The sequence below is a fragment of the Leuresthes tenuis genome, unplaced genomic scaffold (assembly GCF_036924035.1).
Source record: "Leuresthes tenuis unplaced genomic scaffold, fLeuTen1.0.hap1 SCAF_9, whole genome shotgun sequence".
Lineage (NCBI taxonomy): Eukaryota > Metazoa > Chordata > Actinopteri > Atheriniformes > Atherinopsidae > Leuresthes > Leuresthes tenuis.
Genome location: NW_027325363.1, coordinates 461,425 through 481,350, shown reverse-complemented (window position 1 = coordinate 481,350; position 19,926 = coordinate 461,425). Strand labels below are relative to the sequence as shown.

At 46.2% G+C, this 19,926-nt stretch overlaps 2 protein-coding genes across 2 annotated transcripts; one reads left to right on the top strand and one right to left on the bottom strand.

Annotated features, from left to right (window-relative positions):
* Positions 1-9,125: 9,125 nt before the first annotated feature.
* On the top strand, positions 9,126-10,052 carry LOC140314480 (putative olfactory receptor 1F12P). Its single transcript, XM_072392701.1, has one exon. The coding sequence runs from the start codon at positions 9,126-9,128 to the stop codon at positions 10,050-10,052; it is 927 nt and encodes a 308-aa protein (XP_072248802.1).
* Positions 10,053-16,877: 6,825 nt separating this feature from the next.
* Positions 16,878-17,849, bottom strand: LOC140314477 (olfactory receptor 10A3-like). Its single transcript, XM_072392698.1, has one exon. The coding sequence runs from the start codon at positions 17,847-17,849 to the stop codon at positions 16,878-16,880; it is 972 nt and encodes a 323-aa protein (XP_072248799.1).
* Between the last annotated feature and the right edge of the window lie 2,077 nt (positions 17,850-19,926).

Here is a 19,926-nt window from a genome sequence, read left to right as displayed (position 1 = left end):
CATAACATCGGTATGAGAAGCCAAGTGATGGATGATCTGTCCCAGTGAGGTGGTGTATATGGCAAAGAGAAGAGGTCCCAGTACTGAACCTTGGGGGACCCCTGTGGTGAGGTGGTGCGCTGCAGAAGTGTGACCAAGCCAGGATACTTTGAAGGACCGACCAGTGAGGTATGACATCATTAAAGATTCAGAGGTTCTGCAGACATCATGCATTAAAAACAGACCTGATTCTGTCCTGGAAATCACAGCATGGGCTCAGGAACACTTCCAGAAATCATTGTCTGTGAACACAGCTCAACCCACAGATGCAGGTTAAAGCTCCATCAGGCAAAGAAGAAGCCACATGTGAAAACTGGGGAGGTTGGGAGCAGACGCTTTAGAGCAACATCTGCTCACATCTGGACAACGTCCTCTTCAGGGAAGGCCTTGCATATTTCAGCAGGACAAAGTTAAACCGCATCCTGCATCTCTTCCAACAGCATGGCTCTGTAGTAGAAGAGTCCAGCTGCTGGACTGATCTGCCTGCAGTCCAGACCTTTCATGTTTATGTTTATATATTATAAAGATAAAGTGCAGAGATAGAGGGGGTAGGGAAGTACAAGGTAAGTGCTGGGATAGGAGATGCTCTCTGAAGAGCTGGGTTTTCAGGAGCTTCTTGAAGATAGACAGGGACGCCCCTGTTCTGGTAGCGCTCGGTAGGTCATTCCACCATCGTGGGACGACACATGAACAGAGTTTGGATTGTCTTAGGCGTGGTGTAGGAGCTGCTAGACGACAATCCTGGGACCAACGGAGGGACCCAGTTGGGACAGAAGCCTTTGCAGGAGCATTCAAGTAGATGGAGCCGTTCCATTAAGCTCTTTGTAGCTAACATCAGGGACTTGAGTCTGATGCAGGCGGCTAAGGGAAGCCAGAGGAGCTCAATGAACAGAGGGGGGGCGTGTTCTTTTAGGCTGATCCAAGACCAGACGCACCGCCGCGTTCTGGACCATCTGCAGAGGTTTCACAGGCTGGAGACCAGTTAGGAAACCAGTTAGGAAACCAGTTAGGAGACCAGTTAGGAGACCAGTTAGGAAACCAGTTAGGAAACCAGTTAGGAGACCAGTTAGGAAACCAGTTAGGAGACCAGTTAGGAAACCAGTTAGGAAACCAATTAGGAAACCAGTTAGGAGAGCAGTTAGGAAACCAGTTAGGAAACCAATTAGGAAACCAGTTAGGAAACCAGTTAGGAGAGCAGTTAGGAAACCAGTTAGGAAACCAGTTAGGAAACCAGTTAGGAGAGCAGTTAGGAAACCAGTTAGGAAACCAATTAGGAAACCAGTTAGGAAACCAGTTAGGAGAGCAGTTAGGAAACCAGTTAGGAAACCAGTTAGGAGAGCAGTTAGGAAACCAGTTAGGAAACCAGTTAGGAGAGCAGTTAGGAAACCAGTTAGGAAACCAGTTAGGAAACCAGTTAGGAAACCAGTTAGGAAACCAGTTAGGAGAGCAGTTAGGAAACCAGTTAGGAAACCAGTTAGGAGAGCAGTTAGGAGAGCAGTTAGGAGACCAGTTAGGAAACCAGTTAGGAGAGCAGTTAGGAAACCAGTTAGGAAACCAGTTAGGAAACCAGTTAGGAGAGCAGTTAGGAGACCAGTTAGGAAACCAGTTAGGAGAGCAGTTAGGAAACCAGTTAGGAAACCAGTTAGGAAACCAGTTAGGAGAGCAGTTAGGAAACCAGTTAGGAAACCAGTTAGGAAACCAGTTAGGAAACCAGTTAGGAGAGCAGTTAGGAGACCAGTTAGGAGACCAGTTAGGAAACCAGTTAGGAGACCAGTTAGGAGAGCAGTTAGGAGAGCAGTTAGGAGAGCGTTGCAGTAGTTAAGGTGGGAGATGACCATGGCCTGCACCAGGAGCTGGGGGGCATGTTGGGTTAGGTATGGTCTGATCTTTCTTATGTTTAGTAATGCAAAGCGGCACGAACAAGCAACCGAGGTAAAGTGTTCTTTGAAGGTTAGTTGGTCATCAATCATGACACCCAAGTTTCTAGCAACCTTTGATGGAGCAAGAGATCGGGATTCAGTTTGGATGCAGATGCTGTGGTGTATGGTTGGTTTGGCTGGGAAGACCAGCAGTTCAGTTTTTGGGAGGTTAAGTTGGAGGTGATGGGCTTTCATCCATGTTGATGTGTCAGAGAGACAGTCTGAGATTCAGCTGAGACCGTGTGGTCGTCAGGTGGGAATGACAGATAGAGCTGGGTATCATCAGCATAACATCGGTATGAGAAGCCAAGTGATGGATGATCTGTCCCAGTGAGGTGGTGTATATGGCAAAGAGAAGAGGTCCCAGTACTGAACCTTGGGGGACCCCTGTGGTGAGGTGGTGCGCTGCAGAAGTGTGACCAAGCCAGGATACTTTGAAGGACCGACCAGTGAGGTATGACATCATTCAAGATTCAGAGGTTCTGCAGACATCATGCATTAAAAACAGACCTGATTCTGTCCTGGAAATCACAGCATGGGCTCAGGAACACTTCCAGAAATCATTGTCTGTGAACACAGCTCAACCCACAGATGCAGGTTAAAGCTCCATCAGGCAAAGAAGAAGCCACATGTGAAAACTGGGGAGGTTGGGAGCAGACGCTTTAGAGCAACATCTGCTCACATCTGGACAACGTCCTCTTCAGGGAAGGCCTTGCATATTTCAGCAGGACAAAGTTAAACCGCATCCTGCATCTATTCCAACAGCATGGCTCTGTAGTAGAAGAGTCCAGCTGCTGGACTGATCTGCCTGCAGTCCAGACCTTTCATGTTTATGTTTATATATTATAAAGATAAAGTGCAGAGATAGAGGGGGTAGGGAAGTACAAGGTAAGTGCTGGGATAGGAGATGCTCTCTGAAGAGCTGGGTTTTCAGGAGCTTCTTGAAGATAGACAGGGACGCCCCTGTTCTGGTAGCGCTCGGTAGGTCATTCCACCATCGTGGGACGACACATGAACAGAGTTTGGATTGTCTTAGGCGTGGTGTAGGAGCTGCTAGACGACAATCCTGGATCGCTCTTGGTTTGCGTTACTTCAAGTCTGAAACAGCGCAGTTTGCTCGTTTTCTCATCAGTCAGCAATTGAGTCGTCTCACCGCCACACTGCTGAAAAGTTGTTTACCCAAATTCAGCAGGAATAACCCTTCCCAGACAGTACAATCCATTCTCTCACTTGGACCTAATGACATTCTTACCTAGAGACTCATCTTTACCTTTCGGCAGCCCTTTCCGTTCCATGTCCAGGAGAATCACCATCTCAGCATGTCAGTGTCTCTGTCCCCGTTTAAGGGTTCTGCCATCAATCACAATCCATTACAATTTGATGTCTTCTAAGTTCTATTGTGAATAAAACTGTGGTTTATGACACTTGTAAATGATTTCTTGTTTTTATTTTCACTTCAGACAACATCTGAACTCTTTTGGATTATTGGGTTGCAGACATTTACTTTTGGATATAAGTGCATGTTTACAACAGAACCTGGAACTAACTGGTTTGTTGTGGCTGATTCAGACATAAATATTCAGAAGTCTATGACTTCAATGAATCTTTTTCTCATACACACGGCTGAACTACCAACTACCAAACAGAAGAGGTACAAGAATTGACCCCTGGGGGACTCCACAAGTCATGGCCACTCGCTCAGATTCATAGTTGCTAATTGTAACAAAATAACTCCGGCCTTCTAAATAGGATCTGAACCAGTTAAGGACCGCTGCCTCCCTTCATCCATCCATTCATCCCTTCATCTATTCCTTCATCCATCCCTACTTCCCTCCTTCCAGCCTTCCCTTCATCCTGCCTTTCATCCATCCCTCCCTTCATCCATCCATCCTTCGTGCCGTTTTGGATGAAGTTACAAAGGTTTAGCACCTTCTTGGCTCTTGTTGTGCACTGAGCAGACCAGCAGGAATCTTGTTGGTCAACACTTGTGGTTACTTTGGTTTATGTCCCTTCCACTGATCCAATCTTTGGAGATTTACAGTCTCAGATAGAAGCTCAGAGCTTATCAGCAGATTTGGGACTTTTCCGAGTGTTTCATTAGTTTATGGACAGCTGTCTTAGAACCGCTGTGGACTGGTAACTTTAAAGTGATGACAAAGAGTCAGATTAATCACATTAAATGCAACTGAAATACTTCAAAGTTTGTGTAAGGTTTGCTGTTGGTGTCATCATTTCTGGAAAACATGGACAAACACTCAGGTGTGTGTGTGTCCATGACCCTGAGGTGTGTGTGATGCCCTCTGTGAAGCAGCCAAACCACAGCTGAGCTCAGCTCGTGCTGATTGGTCTCTCTGGTTAACAGCTCCAACCTTAATGTGCCGCTGAGGGAATTAGAGGAAACTGTGGCTGATGTGAAGACAGCTCAGGGACAAACATGTTGATGACCTCTGATATACACAGATCCAGCTTTGCATCAGCAGCCTCTGAGGGTTTTACAGAGAGTTCAGCTGAGAGCAAAGTTAGTGCAGAAACTTCAGAACTTCTGATGTTCAGTAAGAAGTTAAAGAACCTTAGAAAGGTCAGACTGTGCAAAGACTTTTATCACAGGTCCTAAATCAGATTTCAGACGGTGGAGAAGCCTCCACACTCATGCTCACTCTCCAGTATGGGGTTTTGTTTCTTTGTACCATCAGTGAGCTGCTGCTAACTTTGTTCTTTGCATGTTTTTAACATCCTCAACAAACTCTGGAGTTAATGCTGCAGCAGTTTTGTCCCTTCTACTCTCCAACGATAACTCAAAGTAAGCTCCAATGGTTTTCAGGCCCCTTTCTGATTTCAGACCCTTTTGTTTGTTATCCTCTTCATCCTCATCTTGTCCCCTGCCTCAGCCGAAGTCAATGAACGCTGCTCTGCTATGATGCTTTATCCTCTGTAACTTTGGTCACTTTCTTTTCATTCCAGACAGTATAAATTTAAGACATGTCATGTTTTGTCTCATTAACTTAAATCCTTTGAAAATGATAATCCATCAGTTTTTAAATATCAGTTGTAAATATTTTCCCACTTTGTAATGTTTCCTTCTCCCAACACGTAAAAACGTTCTGAAGATACCAAGTGATGAAGACTTTCAGCTGTTATTTTGTTCCATTCTTCCTGCAAACACGTTTCAAAGTTCTTATTCCTGGGTTCTCCCTGTGCATTCCTGGGTTTTCCCTGGGCATGCCTGGGTTCTCCCTGGGCATGCCTGGGTTCTCCCTGGGCATGCCTGGGTTCTCCCTGGGCATGCCTGGGTTCTCCCTGGGCATGCCTGGGTTCTCCCTGGGCATTCCTGGGTTCTCCCTGTGTATTCCTGGGTTCTCCCTGTGAATTCCTGGGTTCTCCCTGTGAATTCCTGGGTTCTCCCTGGGCATTCCTGGGTTCACCCTGGGCATTCCTGGGTTCTCCCTGTGTATTCCTGGGTTCTCCCTGTGAATTCCTGGGTTCTCCCTGGGCATTCCTGGGTTCTCCCTGTGTATTCCTGGGTTCTCCCTGTGAATTCCTGGGTTCTCCCTGTGTATTCCTGGGTTCTCCCTGTGTATTCCTGGGTTCTCCCTGGGCATGCCTGGGTTCTCCCTGGGCATTCCTGGGTTCTCCCTGTGCATTCCTCTGTTCTCCCTGTGTATTCCTGGGTTCTCCCTGTGTATTCCTGGGTTCTCCCTGTGCATGCCTGGGTTCTCCCTCTGCATGCCTGGGTTCTACCTGTGTATTCCTGGGTTCTCCCTGGGCATGCCTGGGTTCTCCCTGGGCATTCCTGGGTTCTCCCTGTGCATGCCTGGGTTCTCCCTGGGCATGCCTGGGTTCTCCCTGGGCATTCCTGGGTTCTCCCTGTGCATTCCTCTGTTCTCCCTGTGTATTCCTGGGTTCTCCCTGTGTATTCCTGGGTTCTCCCTGTGCATGCCTGGGTTCTCCCTCTGCATGCCTGGGTTCTACCTGTGTATTCCTGGGTTCTCTCTGTGTATTCCTGGGTTCTCCCTGTGCATTCCTCTGTTCTCCCTGTGTATTCCTGGATTCTCCCTGTGCATGCCTGGGTTCTCCCTGTGCATTCCTCTGTTCTCCCTGTGTATTCCTGGGTTCTCCCTGTGTATTCCTGGGTTCTCCCTGTGCATGCCTGGGTTCTCCCTCTGCATGCCTGGGTTCTACCTGTGTATTCCTGGGTTCTCTCTGTGTATTCCTGGGTTCTCCCTGTGCATTCCTCTGTTCTCCCTGTGTATTCCTGGATTCTCCCTGTGCATGCCTGGGTTCTCCCTGTGCATTCCTCTGTTCTCCCTGTGTAATCCTGGGTTCTCCCTGTGTATTCCTGGGTTCTCCCTGTGCATGCCTGGATTCTCCCTGTGCATGACTGGGTTCTCCCTGTGTATTCCTGGGTTCTCCCTGTGTATTCCTGGGTTCTCCCTGTGTATTCCTGGGTTCTCCCTGTGCATTCCTGGGTTCTCCCTGTGCATTCCTGGGTTCTCCCTGTGCATTCCTCTGTTCTCCCTGTGTATTCCTGGGTTCTCCCTGTGTATTCCTGGGTTCTCCCTGTGCATGCCTGGATTCTCCCTGTGCATGACTGGGTTCTCCCTGTGTATTCCTGGGTTCTCCCTGTGCATGCCTGGGTTCTCCCTGTGTATTCCTGGGTTCTCCCTGTGTATTCCTGGGTTCTCCCTGTGTATTCCTGGGTTCTCCCTGTGCATTCCTGGGTTCTCCCTGTGTATTCCTGGGTTCTCCCTGTGTATTCCTGGGTTCTCCCTGTGTATTCCTGGGTTCTCCCTGTGCATTCCCGGGTTCTCCCTGTGCATTCCTGGGTTCTCCCTGTGCATTTCTGGGTTCTCCCTGTGTATTCCTGGGTTCTCCCTGTGTATTCCTGGGTTCTCCCTGTGCATGCCTGGGTTCTCCTTGAGTATTCCTGGGTTCTCCCTGTGCATGCCTGGGTTCTCCCTGAGTACTCCAGTTTCCTTCACCATCCCAAAATATGCATGTTAGGCTAAGTGGTTGTTAATTGACTGTAGGACTCAGTTTGAGTGCCCATAGTTGTATGTCTCGTCTGTCTCTGTGTTGAACTGCTGTCCTTGAGCTGCTCCACAAAGAGAATCAAAAAGTCTTTTGTCCCCCTGGCCATAAGACTAACTCTTAACTCTTCACTGGGTGGCCAGGGATCATGATAATGATTAAATCCATATTACATGCATATCTCTTTTTTTGTTTGCTGTTGATACTAAACTGCCTTTGCACATCTGTGTAGTTGCTGAATACTTTGAATTTCCCTCAGGATTAATAAACTGTCTGTCTAAACAGGTGACCTGGGCGTGGGTCCGCCTGGACTCCCACTATTGATGGTGCGCTCACCTGAGTTTCTGCAGGTGACGGTGAGGACAAGGCTGCGCCCCCTTGGGCCTCCGTATTCGAGGTCGAGGACAAGGCTGCGCCCCCTTGGGCCTCCGTATTCGAGGTCGAGGACAAGGCTGCGCCCCCTTGGGCCTCCGTGTTTGAGGGCGAGGACAAGGCTGCGCCCCCTTGGGCCTCCGTGGCCGAGGTCGAGGACAAGGCTGCGCCCCCTTGGGCATCCGTGGCAGAGGGCGAGGACAAGGCTGCGCCCCCATGGGCCTCCGTGGCCGAGGGCGAGGACAAGGCTGCGCCCCCTTGGGCCTCCGTGGCCGAGGTCGAGGACAAGGCTGCGCCCCCTTGGGCATCCGTGGCCGAGGTCGAGGACAAGGCTGCGCCCCCTTGGGCCTCCGTGGCAGAGGGCGAGGACAAGGCTGCGCCCCCATGGGCCTCCGTGGCAGAGGGCGAGGACAAGGCTGCGACCCCTTGGGCTGCCCACCCCCGGCGACGCCCACAGCCCCCTCCGAGAGGAATATCTTCCAGACATCCCTGAATTGGGGTGGGTGGGTGGGACTCTGACCGCTGGAGCAGGTATGGTCGTGATAACAGGAACTATGGTCGTGTTAACAGGAACTATGGTCGTGTTAACAGGAACTATGGTCGTGTTAACAGGAACTATGGTCGTGTTAACAGGAACTATGGTCGTGGCAACAGGAACTATGGTCGTGTTAACAGGAACTATGGTCGTGTTAACAGGAACTACGGTCGTGTTAACAGGAACTACGGTCGTGTTAACAGGAACTATGGTCGTGTTAACAGGAACTATGGTCGTGGCAACAGGAACTACGGTCGTGTTAACAGGAACTACGGTCGTGGCAACAGGCTCGGACGAGGAGGACCCCGGCGGAAAGACCAGCTCGAAGAGGGCCGGCGGAGTCAGCAGGCTGTAGCATGGCAGCGCTCAGCTTGGACGTGAAGGCAGGCTGAGAGGAAAGCGTCACAGGAGCAGAAACGGGGCAGGTAAAAGAACAGGTATGAGTCTCAGGGGGCCCGACCGAGACCTCGGTCGAGTCCATGCCAGGCACGGCGGTGGCGGCCCGTGCAGACCTCCGCCAAAATACCTCCTCTTTGGCTGCTCGGCTAACCCTTTTGGTCTCGCTCAGGATCGGCACCAATTCCGTCACTGAGGCCAAAACTGAAAGGTCCTCAAAAAAGTCTAAAAGTTCGGCGGACGCCCTCATCTGTCGGAAGGGGCTTGTGCCCTTCCTCTGGCAGGCACGAAGGGCACCGACCAGGCCAATAAACTCCTGGAGCTCAGCGGTGTCCATGACAGAATCCTGACAGATCTATTCCGGTATGTGAGTGATAAATTAACACCGTTTTTATTTCAGCAGTGTAAACAGGGAAAGATGGGTGAAACTGTCCATTAGGGAACTTAATGTGTGGGGATCTCAGGGTTCCCATTGTTGCATTGTTTTTCCAAAATTAAGTCAAAAGTTCAAGCGAGTTAAGCGTGTATCATGTGTATCATCAATTTCCATCAATAGAGTTTGTTCTGCAAAGTTTGTTTTTATTTCAGGATCAACCGTTAACGGTAACTGTCCCTTTGATGATGGCATCAGCCTGGTGCTGTGGGAGGAAACTGGAAGGTTTAAAAGAAGCAGAGGCAGACTACCTGCTCAGTTCACAGGAACTCTCTGTCTTCACACACCATAAATTGCAGTTTCTCTCCTGGTTACTCTGATTTGAACAGCAAAAGTCGGATGTAAATGTTATATGAATTTCTAAGACAGTTCTTGTGATTCAGTGAAGGAGCAACATGAGATAATGATAAACTCTACTCAGGTTTCATATTTCACTCTTGGTGCTTATTTCGATACCAATCAGTTGAAATACTTATTCTTCTTTATCATCATGTGTTGGTATCTTATAATAGTTGGTTCTAACGTTCTGCTCATCGTGGTTATCAGTGTGAACCGGAGCCTCCATGAACCTATGTACCTGTTTCTGTGCAGCCTGTTTGTAAATGAACTGTATGGTAGTTCAGGGCTGTTTCCATTCCTGCTGATTCAGATCCTCTCTGACGTTCACACTGTTTCTGCTCCTCTCTGCTTCCTGCAGATCTTCTGTATCTACAGCTATGTGTCCATAGAATTTTCCATCTTGGCCGTCATGTCTTATGACAGATATCTTGCCATCTGTTATCCTCTGCAGTATAACACAATAATGACATTTCAGAGGGTTAACATTCTTACTGCAGTAGCCTGGTTACCTGCCTTACTTCTGATTATGATTTTAACATCACTGAGTTTCTCTTTGCAGCTTTGTGGAAGCGTCATTAACAAAGTATATTGTGACAACTACTCTATTGTTAAACTGGCCTGTGCTGACACTACAGTCAATAATATCTATGGACTTATTATGACAGCTATCATTGTTTTTGGTCCAGTCCTTTCAATTCTTTACACATACATCAGGATCCTCAAAGTGTGTTTTTCTGGATCCAAACAGACTCGACAGAAAGCTGTCAGTACCTGCACTCCTCACCTGGCGTCTCTGCTCAACTTCTCTTTTGGAGTTTGTTTTGAAGTGTCACAGAGCAGGTTTGATATGAGCAAAGTTCCAACAATATTGCAAATACTTCTTTCTTTGTACTTTTTAACATGTCAACCACTTTTTAGTCCTGCACTGTATGGCCTAAATATGTCCAAAATACGCAGCAGGTGTAAAAGTCTGCTTTCTTTCAAATGTTGATTTGTTCTTATTGAATCATGATAAAAACACAGAGATTTGAGTGAAATAAACTTGGTCTTTAAATTATATAAGAAAATAATTGCTTTGATGTTTCAATTCAAATAGATTCAATTTAGAAAGTTTTTATTCTTGTAAAGCACTTCAAATGATTTAAAGTGATTCAAAATAAAATGTAGAACATTAAATATAGACTTTAACAGGCTATCAGCTATATGTTGAGTCCAGTCCATCTGCAGTTAACAGTTACCCAAGTGATGAATGTCACATCTTTATATTGCAATACTTTAAGTCATATTTGTACCTTTTACTGACCTCAGTATTAGTATTTTTCCACTTCCTGTTATTCTGTAAGTTTCTTGCAGAGCATCGGGATGCATTTCCATCGTAAAAATATATAATAATATGTAAAAACACTGCAATTAGACTCATAACATCATTTGATTTCCTTTTCTGTATTTTCATATTTTACGTACAACAGAACGACAACAAAATAAGAAGACAAAAATTAAATGGTGACAAAGTAACAAACAAACTAAGAAAGGACAACATGGTGATGTAATCACTGACATGAGTGTACAGTTGGTTTTGGTCATAATGTAAACTTGTAAGTTTAGAAAAAGAAAAAAACGATGATGATAATAGTGAGAATGAATGAATGATACTCTATTAATCCCCTCAGGGAAATTAGTTTTTCAAGATGAATTATTGTTAACAAAATGAATAATTATAAAATAGAATTTTGGCAGCTTCTTTCAATTGCTGGCATCCCCCAGTGGGTCCTCCAATTACTGCAACAGTGGGCATGGACAACCTTGAGGCCCCAGCTACTGAAAGCCACATCCGCAGTGGAGGTCCTTAACGTGGTCCATTTGGAGTCCAAATCTCCAGCCTCCCCTGGTAGATGAGGAGAATTCTTCCATTATCCCTCCACCAGATGTTCCCAGTTCACCCTCACTACCTGGTTGAGGTTACCAGGTCTGTCCAGCCGTCTTCCCCAGCAACAAATCCTACTCACCACCAGGTGGTGAACAGCTGAGAGCTCTGCCTCTCTCTTCACCAAAGTGTCAAGGACATACGGCCACAGGTTTGATGACACAACTATAAAGTTAAACACTAGAAAATTTCTGAAGAAATTTTGATGGGTGCCAAGCTGTTGCCCGTCTTCTGCCTGTCTTCTCAGACACAGAGAGACTGAGAGAGCTGCTAGTTGCCAGATACTTCAAATCCAGTGTTAAATATGAGATTGTGGCTTGTTCTGGTGAAATCTGCCTGCTTTCGACACATAAGGCCCAGTTGATCTGTTCAGAATAATGGAAAACATATGAGTCAGCGGCTGGCATGAACCTATTATCACAACTGATGTGTTGAAAGTAATGGAAACATGAGTTTCACCTCGTCAGCAGCTGGCATGAACGTGTTAATCTGTTCAGATTAATGGAAATTTATGAGTTAGTGCGCGCTAACTGTCTCACGAGCAGCTGGCATGAAGCTGTTTAACCATGTTGGCTGCCCTGCTGCTGCCCTTCTGCTGCCCTTCTGCTCCTGCCCTCCTGCTGCCCTAATGCTATCCTCCTGCCCTCCTGCTCCTGCCCTCCTCCTGCCCTCCTGCTCCTGCCCTCCTGCTCCATCCCTCCTGCTCCTGCCCTGCTCCTGCCCTCCTGCTGCCCTAATGCTGCCCTAATGCTGCCCTCCTGCCCTGCTCCTGCCCTAATGCTGCCCTCCTGGCTTGCTCCTGCCCTCCTCCTGCCCTCCTGCTCCTGCCCTCCTCCTGCCCTCCTCCTCCTGCCCTCCTGCTCCATCCATCCTGCTCCTGCCCTGCTCCTGCCCTCCTGCTCCTGCCCTCCTGCTCTTGCCCTCCTGCTGCCCTCCTGCTATGTTTACTCTGCCTTCATCCACCATCTTGGCTCTGCCCTCATCAGCTGTGATTGAACAGGGCAGCAATCTTGGGTGTGGTCAGCATTAGTTGCTATGGGCAACAGCTGTGACTGCCAACTGCCAACTGCCAAATCTGCACCTCACTTTGTCCCCTTAAAATCATGGGGTTTTTCATATTGAGGCAAGTCTGGAACAAACGGTCTCTGTTCGAAAAGTAGAAGTCGTATCCGAATAATTCTTTCACCGTGAGCGCCAGAAGGGACGGGGGAAGCCAGCGGTGTAATTTTTATTCTTCTATCCCCCGTGGCTCCTTTATTATGGCAGTTTTAAAATGATTTTTCCGACTGATTTCAGGGCTCGGCCGTTTTATAATGGGATGGAATGTTTCATCTCTTCGCTCAGAGGGGATTTGTGAGAAATCTGTGAGGCCAAGCTCAATGACAGTCACATTGGGTGAAAGACAACTAAAATACCTACGTTTTGATGTATAATTTATCCAGATCAGGCAGATATTTTGGAGGTGAGAGGAATTTGTTCGAGAAATTTGTTTTAAAAGATTTTTAGAGTGAGGATTAGAGTGTGCGCCTCATGAGACGAGGTCCTCTGGCTCCATAAAACGTAAACTGCCGTTGTGTCAAAGCTGTATAAGCTATTAACAAGCCCTTTACCACAGTTAAAGCTGAGTCTTTCCTGTCACACACAAACTTTGAATGATGTGTGTGTGACGCTGTATGGCTGAGTTATGAGGCCTCCAAGGGGAGGCAGTTTGGGGCTCTTCTCTTCTCTTCTCCATTAATTTTCCCATTGACAATTTGCCCGCTTTTTCCCCTTTATCCGCTATTCCGGTCGAGTAATGAGAGAAAAGTAATAGCACACTTCTGCCCATCGGCGCGCACGCAGCCATGTGTTTTTTATTTTAGTCGGACCTTCGCTGCGGGACGAGTAGCGCGCCGAAAAACGTGACGGAAACGGAAAAAACGAATATGGTGTTTGTAATGGACTAGCCATGACCAGCACATAAACAAAAGACCACTCGGATTCAGATCAGGAAAGCCATTCCTTTCAATCACGCACCTTCAGGTCACTCCATCATTGCCAACATGGGCATTGAAATCCCCCAGGAGAACAATGGAATCCCCAGGTGGCACCACCTCCAAGACACAATCCAGAGACTCCAGGTAGATTGAGTAATCTGAGTTGCTGTTTAGTGCACAAACAACAGTCAGAACCTTTTATGACCTTAAGTCGCGGGAGGAAACTCCAAAATGTAGGCACTCAGCAGGTTTGTAAGTATGACGTGAGGTAGTATAACCATCCATGTCCCAAGAGACAGTTTGCAACTGGGAATCAGCACACCCAGGCTGTTTTTGCCTGCCTCCCAGCTCACACTGTACCCAACTTCAAAATCTCACTCCACAAGGGGTGGATCCACGTGAAGGTGGCACATCTGAAACACACATGAACCATGGATAATGGACAAACCTCAGGGTTGCATCTCTGCTTTTTTGCAGATGATGCGGTTCTGTTGGCTTCTTCAAGCCATGGCATTCAGCTGCTCTGGAGCGGTCCACAGCTGAGCATGAAGCAGTCGGGATGAAAGTAGAGTACTCCCTCCGGGTCGGGATGAGTCTCTGCCTCAGCTGGAGTAGTTTCATCATCTCTGGACCTGGTTCTCAGTGATGGTGAGTTGGATCAGAGATGGACCGACGGATCGGGGCTTCGTCAGCAGTAATGAGGCCGCTGCTCCGGTCCGTTTGTTGAAGAGGGAGCTGAGCCGGAAGGAGAAGCTTTCAGGTTCCTGCTCCATCTTTGTTCCAAACCTCACCTGTGCTCACAGATCTGGGTTCTGACCCAAAGAAGGAGGTCCTGGATACAAGCGGCTGAAATGAGTTTCCTTCAGAGGGGGCTGGGCTCAGCCTTAGAGATAGGGGGAGGAGCTCCACCATCCGGGGGGAGGAGCTCCACCATCCGGAGGGAGGAGCTCCACCATCCAGAGGGGCTCTGATTAGAGCCGCTGCTCCTCCACATAGAAAGGAGTCAGCTGAGGTGGTTCCTCTGGTTAGGATGCCTCCTGGTATAGTCCCTTTGCAGGTTTGTTGGGTATTTCCAACTAGGAGGAGGCCCCGGGTAAGACCCAGAACATGCTGGAGGGATTGTATGTCCCTTCTGGTCTGGAAAGCCTTGGGACCCCCCAAGAGTAGCTGGAGGGTGTTGCTGGGGAGAGGGATGTCTGTTTTTCTCTTCTGAACTTGTTGCCAATGTGACCCAAACTCAGATTAGTGGAATATAATAGATGGATGGATAGTGTAATGGTAAGATTTCCAGGGTCGCATCCTGACGCCGTGCAGGACTAGTACTACCTCTTGCAGCGGTGCTTAGGCAAGATCCCCTTACGCTACCTGCTCACCTGGGATATGAGTGTGAGTTGCAAAATATACAGTGTACTCACATCATCCGAGATGTGACAGCCTCCTGCGTCACAATTAATGTTTCAAAATCTGCTGTTGGCCCAATTATTGTCCAAATTCAAACACTCTGTGCTCTCAACAATTTCCCTGAACAATTTCATCAGCCCACCAAGGGATATAAGGGATATAAGAGGCTATGAAGATGAGCCAAGGCTTTTCCTCTATGATTTTTATTTTAGGGCACCTCCAAAGCTGTCACACCGTTCAGCTACATCAAACATCTGCTGCTTTGAAATGGTTAGGAGAAAGCACCCCACCTGTCAAGCTTTCACGACCAATCTCTGCTGCCAGGGCTGTCAAAATCCCATCGGGGTCAACAGAAAATGTCTGGATTAGTTTTTGCAGCTTCTTGGGAGAGTTTTATCCAAAGATTCAACAGAGATACATGTCACTCTGGCAGTATACAATGATTCTCAAAGGCAATGGAGTCTTGGAATGTTTATGTATTTTGATTCTTCATCCAGGTCAAGCACAACCTGGGACAGGCCCTGCTTTCCCTTTCTGAGTTATTAAATGGTTTGCCAGAACATGCTTGAGGCCAACCAAAAGTCCTTCCCCATAGCCTTGCTTAATCCATCCTATGCCTAGGTTTAAATTTTCACAATCTCCAATGCTGCAGCCCCTTCCGACCACTCTGTATATTTCAGCTGTTTCAAATGCCCCCCACCCCCCGCGTAACCCCCCTAAAAGAGCCTGAAAGGCCTCTCTCTTCGGCTTCATTGTCTAAGAGTGGGTCCTACATTTGCCAATGTAATAGGCACAGAAAACCTTTGGGCCACAGCTCCTGGAAGCTGCATCTGCAATGGAAGTCCTGAGCATAGCCCAATTAGATTTCATGTCCTATACCTCCCCCGGTAGACAGGAGGTATGGGACCTCCAGCTCACTCGGTCGTTGCCCACATGAGCATTGAAGTCCCCCAGGAGAACAATGGAACCCCTTGGTAGAACCCCCCTAGTACACCAGCCAGAGGCTCCAAGAAGGCTTGGTAAGCTGAGCTGCTGTTTAGTGCATACTCACAATCCACAGTCAGGACCTTCCCTCCTGCGATGGGCAGTCACAGCAACCCTCTCGTTCTCTGGGGAGAAGGGAGAAAGGCCTCTCTGTCTGGGCAACTACAAATTATTAAAGAATCTCCACCAGTTTGGATTCAGAGCCCACACTCTGAGGAGATCCCAACCAGATCCAGATCCTGGTATTGCTCCACCTCACACACCATCTCAGGCTCTTTCCCCACCAGAGAGGTGATGTTTCATGCCCCAAGAGTTTGTGATGCCAAGATTTGGGATGCAAAGGCTCCCACTCATCCGGTTGCTTACTGGGGCTAAGCCGGGCCGAGCCCCAGGAGTCACAGCTCAGCCCCCGACCCCAGGCCTGGCTCCATGTGGGTGCCCTGTTATGTTTTCCATGCTGCACAAGGGACAACATGGACCTGTCCCAGCTTTTAGAGATTTCTCTCTTTTAATATTTATTGTGTTTTATGCTCTATTGCGAATTAAATATTGTTTATAACATATTGACTATCACTGCATTCAGTTTCTATTTACACTTCAGCATTCCAGCTATTTCTGAGTTTGGGTTATACATTATCATATTTTTTTTTTCTTAGATCTAATTGCCTTTTTAAGAATCAATATAGTGATTAAACATTTTATTTTCATAATTTATCATTCAGACAGGATAAAAGGTTCTTCTATTTAAATTCTCAGTACATTTTAACTCTAATTTTTTTCTCTAAGTTTCAATTTTTGTATATTTTTTTAAATATAAACAGTTCAGTAGAGGAAAGTAAATCATTCTGATGTAAGTTGTTAATTTCAGTAGCAAAGTCTTGTTTTGCAGCTTCAGGCTTGTACACATTGCAAAAAAAATCTTCAGCACAGAAAACAAAAGTATAAAATAACTTGTATTATATATTTGTGTTTGAAGAATTTGTGACCTCTAGTGGTAGCTACGGTAACCATCAAATTGACATCCAGGAACTCAAGATGCCTCCAAGAAAGTTCTGCCAAACATTGTTTTAACAATGTTCCTCTGTATTAATCACAGAGGAAGTTTGTATTTTTACCAAAGATTAGGGGGTGCATAATGCCTGAGTTATCCAAGACTTTACCAGTGTGTATTTGAACAAAAAACATACTATCTTGGATTCATGTACTCTGCAGTGAATCAAAGCAAATGAGTTTTTTCTTGTATTAATTTAATTTTGTTTGTTAAAATACAGATCCTTTTATATCCAAACGATGAACTCTGTATGGGTCTTGGAACAGGTTCACACATTGTCATCATTTCTTTTCATCAGTGAAAGTCAGTGCAGTTTGAAATAATTCGGGCACAGCAGAAGCTTTTGAATTTCAAATCCTAAGTTCTTGTTTCACACTCCACTCTCTCTGAAGTTTAGTAAAAGTTTCTTTTCACTTGCAAAATTTATTATTATTATCTGTAGAAATCATTACTGACACGAGTGAAGTCAAAGGCATACATTTAATTCATTATCTGTTTTCCCTCATGCTGAACTCCACATTTCCCAGCAAAGCTCAGAAGTAGACTTTTACACAACTGACGTATTTTGGACATGTTCAGTCCGTACAGAACAGGGTTAAAGAGTGGCTGACAAGTAAGAAAATACAAGGACAAAAATATTCTGAACATGTTTGGAACACTGTTCATGTTAAATCTACTCTGTAATACTTCAAAGCAAACTCCAAAAGAGAAGTTGAGCAGAGAAGCCAGGTGAGGTGTGCAGGTACTGACAGCTTTCTGTCTCGTCTGTTTGGATCCAGAAAAACAGACTTTAAGGATCTGAACATAAGTGAAGAGAATTACAAACACTGGAACACAGACTGTGAGAAAAGCAGCAACAAACTCGTAGATATCATTAACTTTGGTGTCATAACAGGCCAGTTTTATGATGGAGTGGTTGTCACAGTACACTTTATTAATGATGTTCCCACACAGCTGCAGAGAGGCACCCAAGAATGTTGTTACACAAATGAAAAAAAGAGGACTTAACCATATGATACAGATAAGAAAAACTACATTGTTAGATGTCATTAAGATGTTGTACTGCAGAGGATAACAGATGGCAAGATATCTGTCATAAGACATGACGGCTAAATTCGTAAATTCTATATTTCCATAAGTATAAATACAGAAGATCTGCAGGAAACAGAGAGGAGCAGAAACAGTGTGAACGTCAGAGAGGATCTGAATCAGCAGGAATGGAAACAGCCCTGAACTACCATACAGTTCATTTACAAACAGGCTGCACAGAAACAGGTACATAGGTTCATGGAGGCTCCTGTTCACACTGATAACCACGATGAGCAGAACGTTAGAACCAACTATTATAAGATACAAAGACATGATGATAAAGAAGATTAAGTATGTGAACACATCTATGTTAAAGTAAGCACTTAATGTGAAATATAAAACTTGTGTAGAATTAACTTTCATCCTTATCTTGTAAAGAAATCATAAAGCTGTTAAATGCATTGATCAGTCACCAATAAATGTACATTTCAACATATAATTGAAAAGTAAAACTTGTTTTCAGCAGATTATAGAGACAAACCTTCAACAACCCAAACAGCATATATTTACATCAAAGAAAATCATAATCAAATCGTTAAATGAAACAAATACGTCAAACAGAAGCAGTAACTGAGACTGTGAATCATCCTAACTGAGTAGAGACCTGCTGCTTCTTCTCTTAAAGAGTCAACACAGAGACGTTGTGACGTATGAGTCTGCTGCTGTGGGCGTCTCTGTGTTGACTCTTTAATTTCACAATAAACCCTAACCCTAACCCACCTGCTCCCTTTTTCTTATGCCCTCCCCTCCCCTTCCATTTACCCTCACCCTAAGGTCACAGGACCATAGCCCTAACCATAAGTCCTTCCCCTGGCCCCACCACAGGAAAATTTATTTTCATAATTTTCCCAAAAATGAACTTTTTTGCCCTAAATTTGACTACCAGCTTGCCATCTCTTATGCCCTCCCCTTCCATTTACCCTAACCCTAAGGTCACAGGACCATAGCCCTAACACCTAAGTCTCCCAGAACCATTTCTTTTACACTTCCTCCTACACTTCCCACTTCCTCCACATACACAAACCAAGGGTCTTGAACCCACTGCATACAGCCCACACCTGCACCACCTGATCAAATCCAAGGTTTAGTCCAGTGTCCAATGTTTTGGTGATTAGGTGATAAAAAAGTTGTATCTTCTAGCTCGCCCTGAAGTTGGTTTTGTTCTGTTAGGGTTTCTGTTTAAAACCGCGTGGGAGGCACTGTAGTGTCTCTGTGGTTTGGAAACAAAGGGTTTTCCCTGTTCAAGATGGTGGCACAAAATGGCCGACCTGGACCAAAAATGGCCGCCTGTTGTCCTGAGACAAAGGGCTGGTTTTTCAGCAGAAAGGTTGCAATATCCTGTGGCGGACCTGTTTTTGTACCATACCATACAACAAAGAGATAGACCTTTTTACAGTCGTTTTGAGTAACTTCTAAACCCCCCTTGATAAGATGCTGCTCCATTTATAAACGTGCATTTCCGAGTGCAACACTTCAAGGTTTGGTGTGGTTGTGTACTTATCAGTTTGGTGGAGTGACTTGGTTTGTCTGTCCGGTTTGCAAAGTCTTGTTTTGCAGCTTCAGGCTTGTACACATTGCAAAAAAAATCAGAAAAAATTGTACAAAATAACTTGTATTATAGGGTGTATAAAACTTGTAGAGATAGGGTGAGAAGCTCAGTCATCCGGGAGGGGCTCGGAGTAGAACCGCTGCTCCTCCGCATTGAGAGGAGTCAGATGAGGTGGCTCGGGCATCTGGTTAGGATGCCTCCTGGGCGCCTCCCTGGGGAGGTGTTCCGGGCACGTCCCACTGGGAGGAGACCCAGGACACACAGGAGAGATTATGTCTCTCGGCTGGCCTGGGAACGCCTCGGGGTCCCCCCGGAAGAGCTGGAAGAAGTGGCCGGGGACAGAGAGGTCTGGGTTTCTCTGCTCAAGCTGCTGCCCCCGCGACCCGACCCCCGGATAAGCGGCAGATGATGGATGGATGGATGGAACTTGTATTATATATATTTGTGTTTGAAGAATTTGTGACCTCTAGTGGTAGCTACGGTAACCATCAAATTGACATCCAGGAACTCAAGATGCCTCCAAGAAAGTTCTGCCAAACATTGTTTTAACAACGTTCCTCTGTATTAATCACAGAGGAAGTTTGTATTTTTACCAAAGATTAGGGGGTGCATAATGCCAGAGTTATCCAAGACTTTACCAGTGTGTATTTGAACAAAAAACATACTATCTTGGATTCATGTACTCTGCAGTGAATCAAAGCAAAGGAGTTTTTTTTGTATTCATTTAATTTTGTGTTATTTTTATGTGTTATAATTAATTAAACCTAACCCACCATGCAGCACAAACAACTGTATTAATCCCTCAGAAACAGTCTCTGTGGAGTCGAATAACCAAGCAACAGATGACTGGACTCAAAGTCATTCTTTATAATGATTATCACAGTCGGTAGG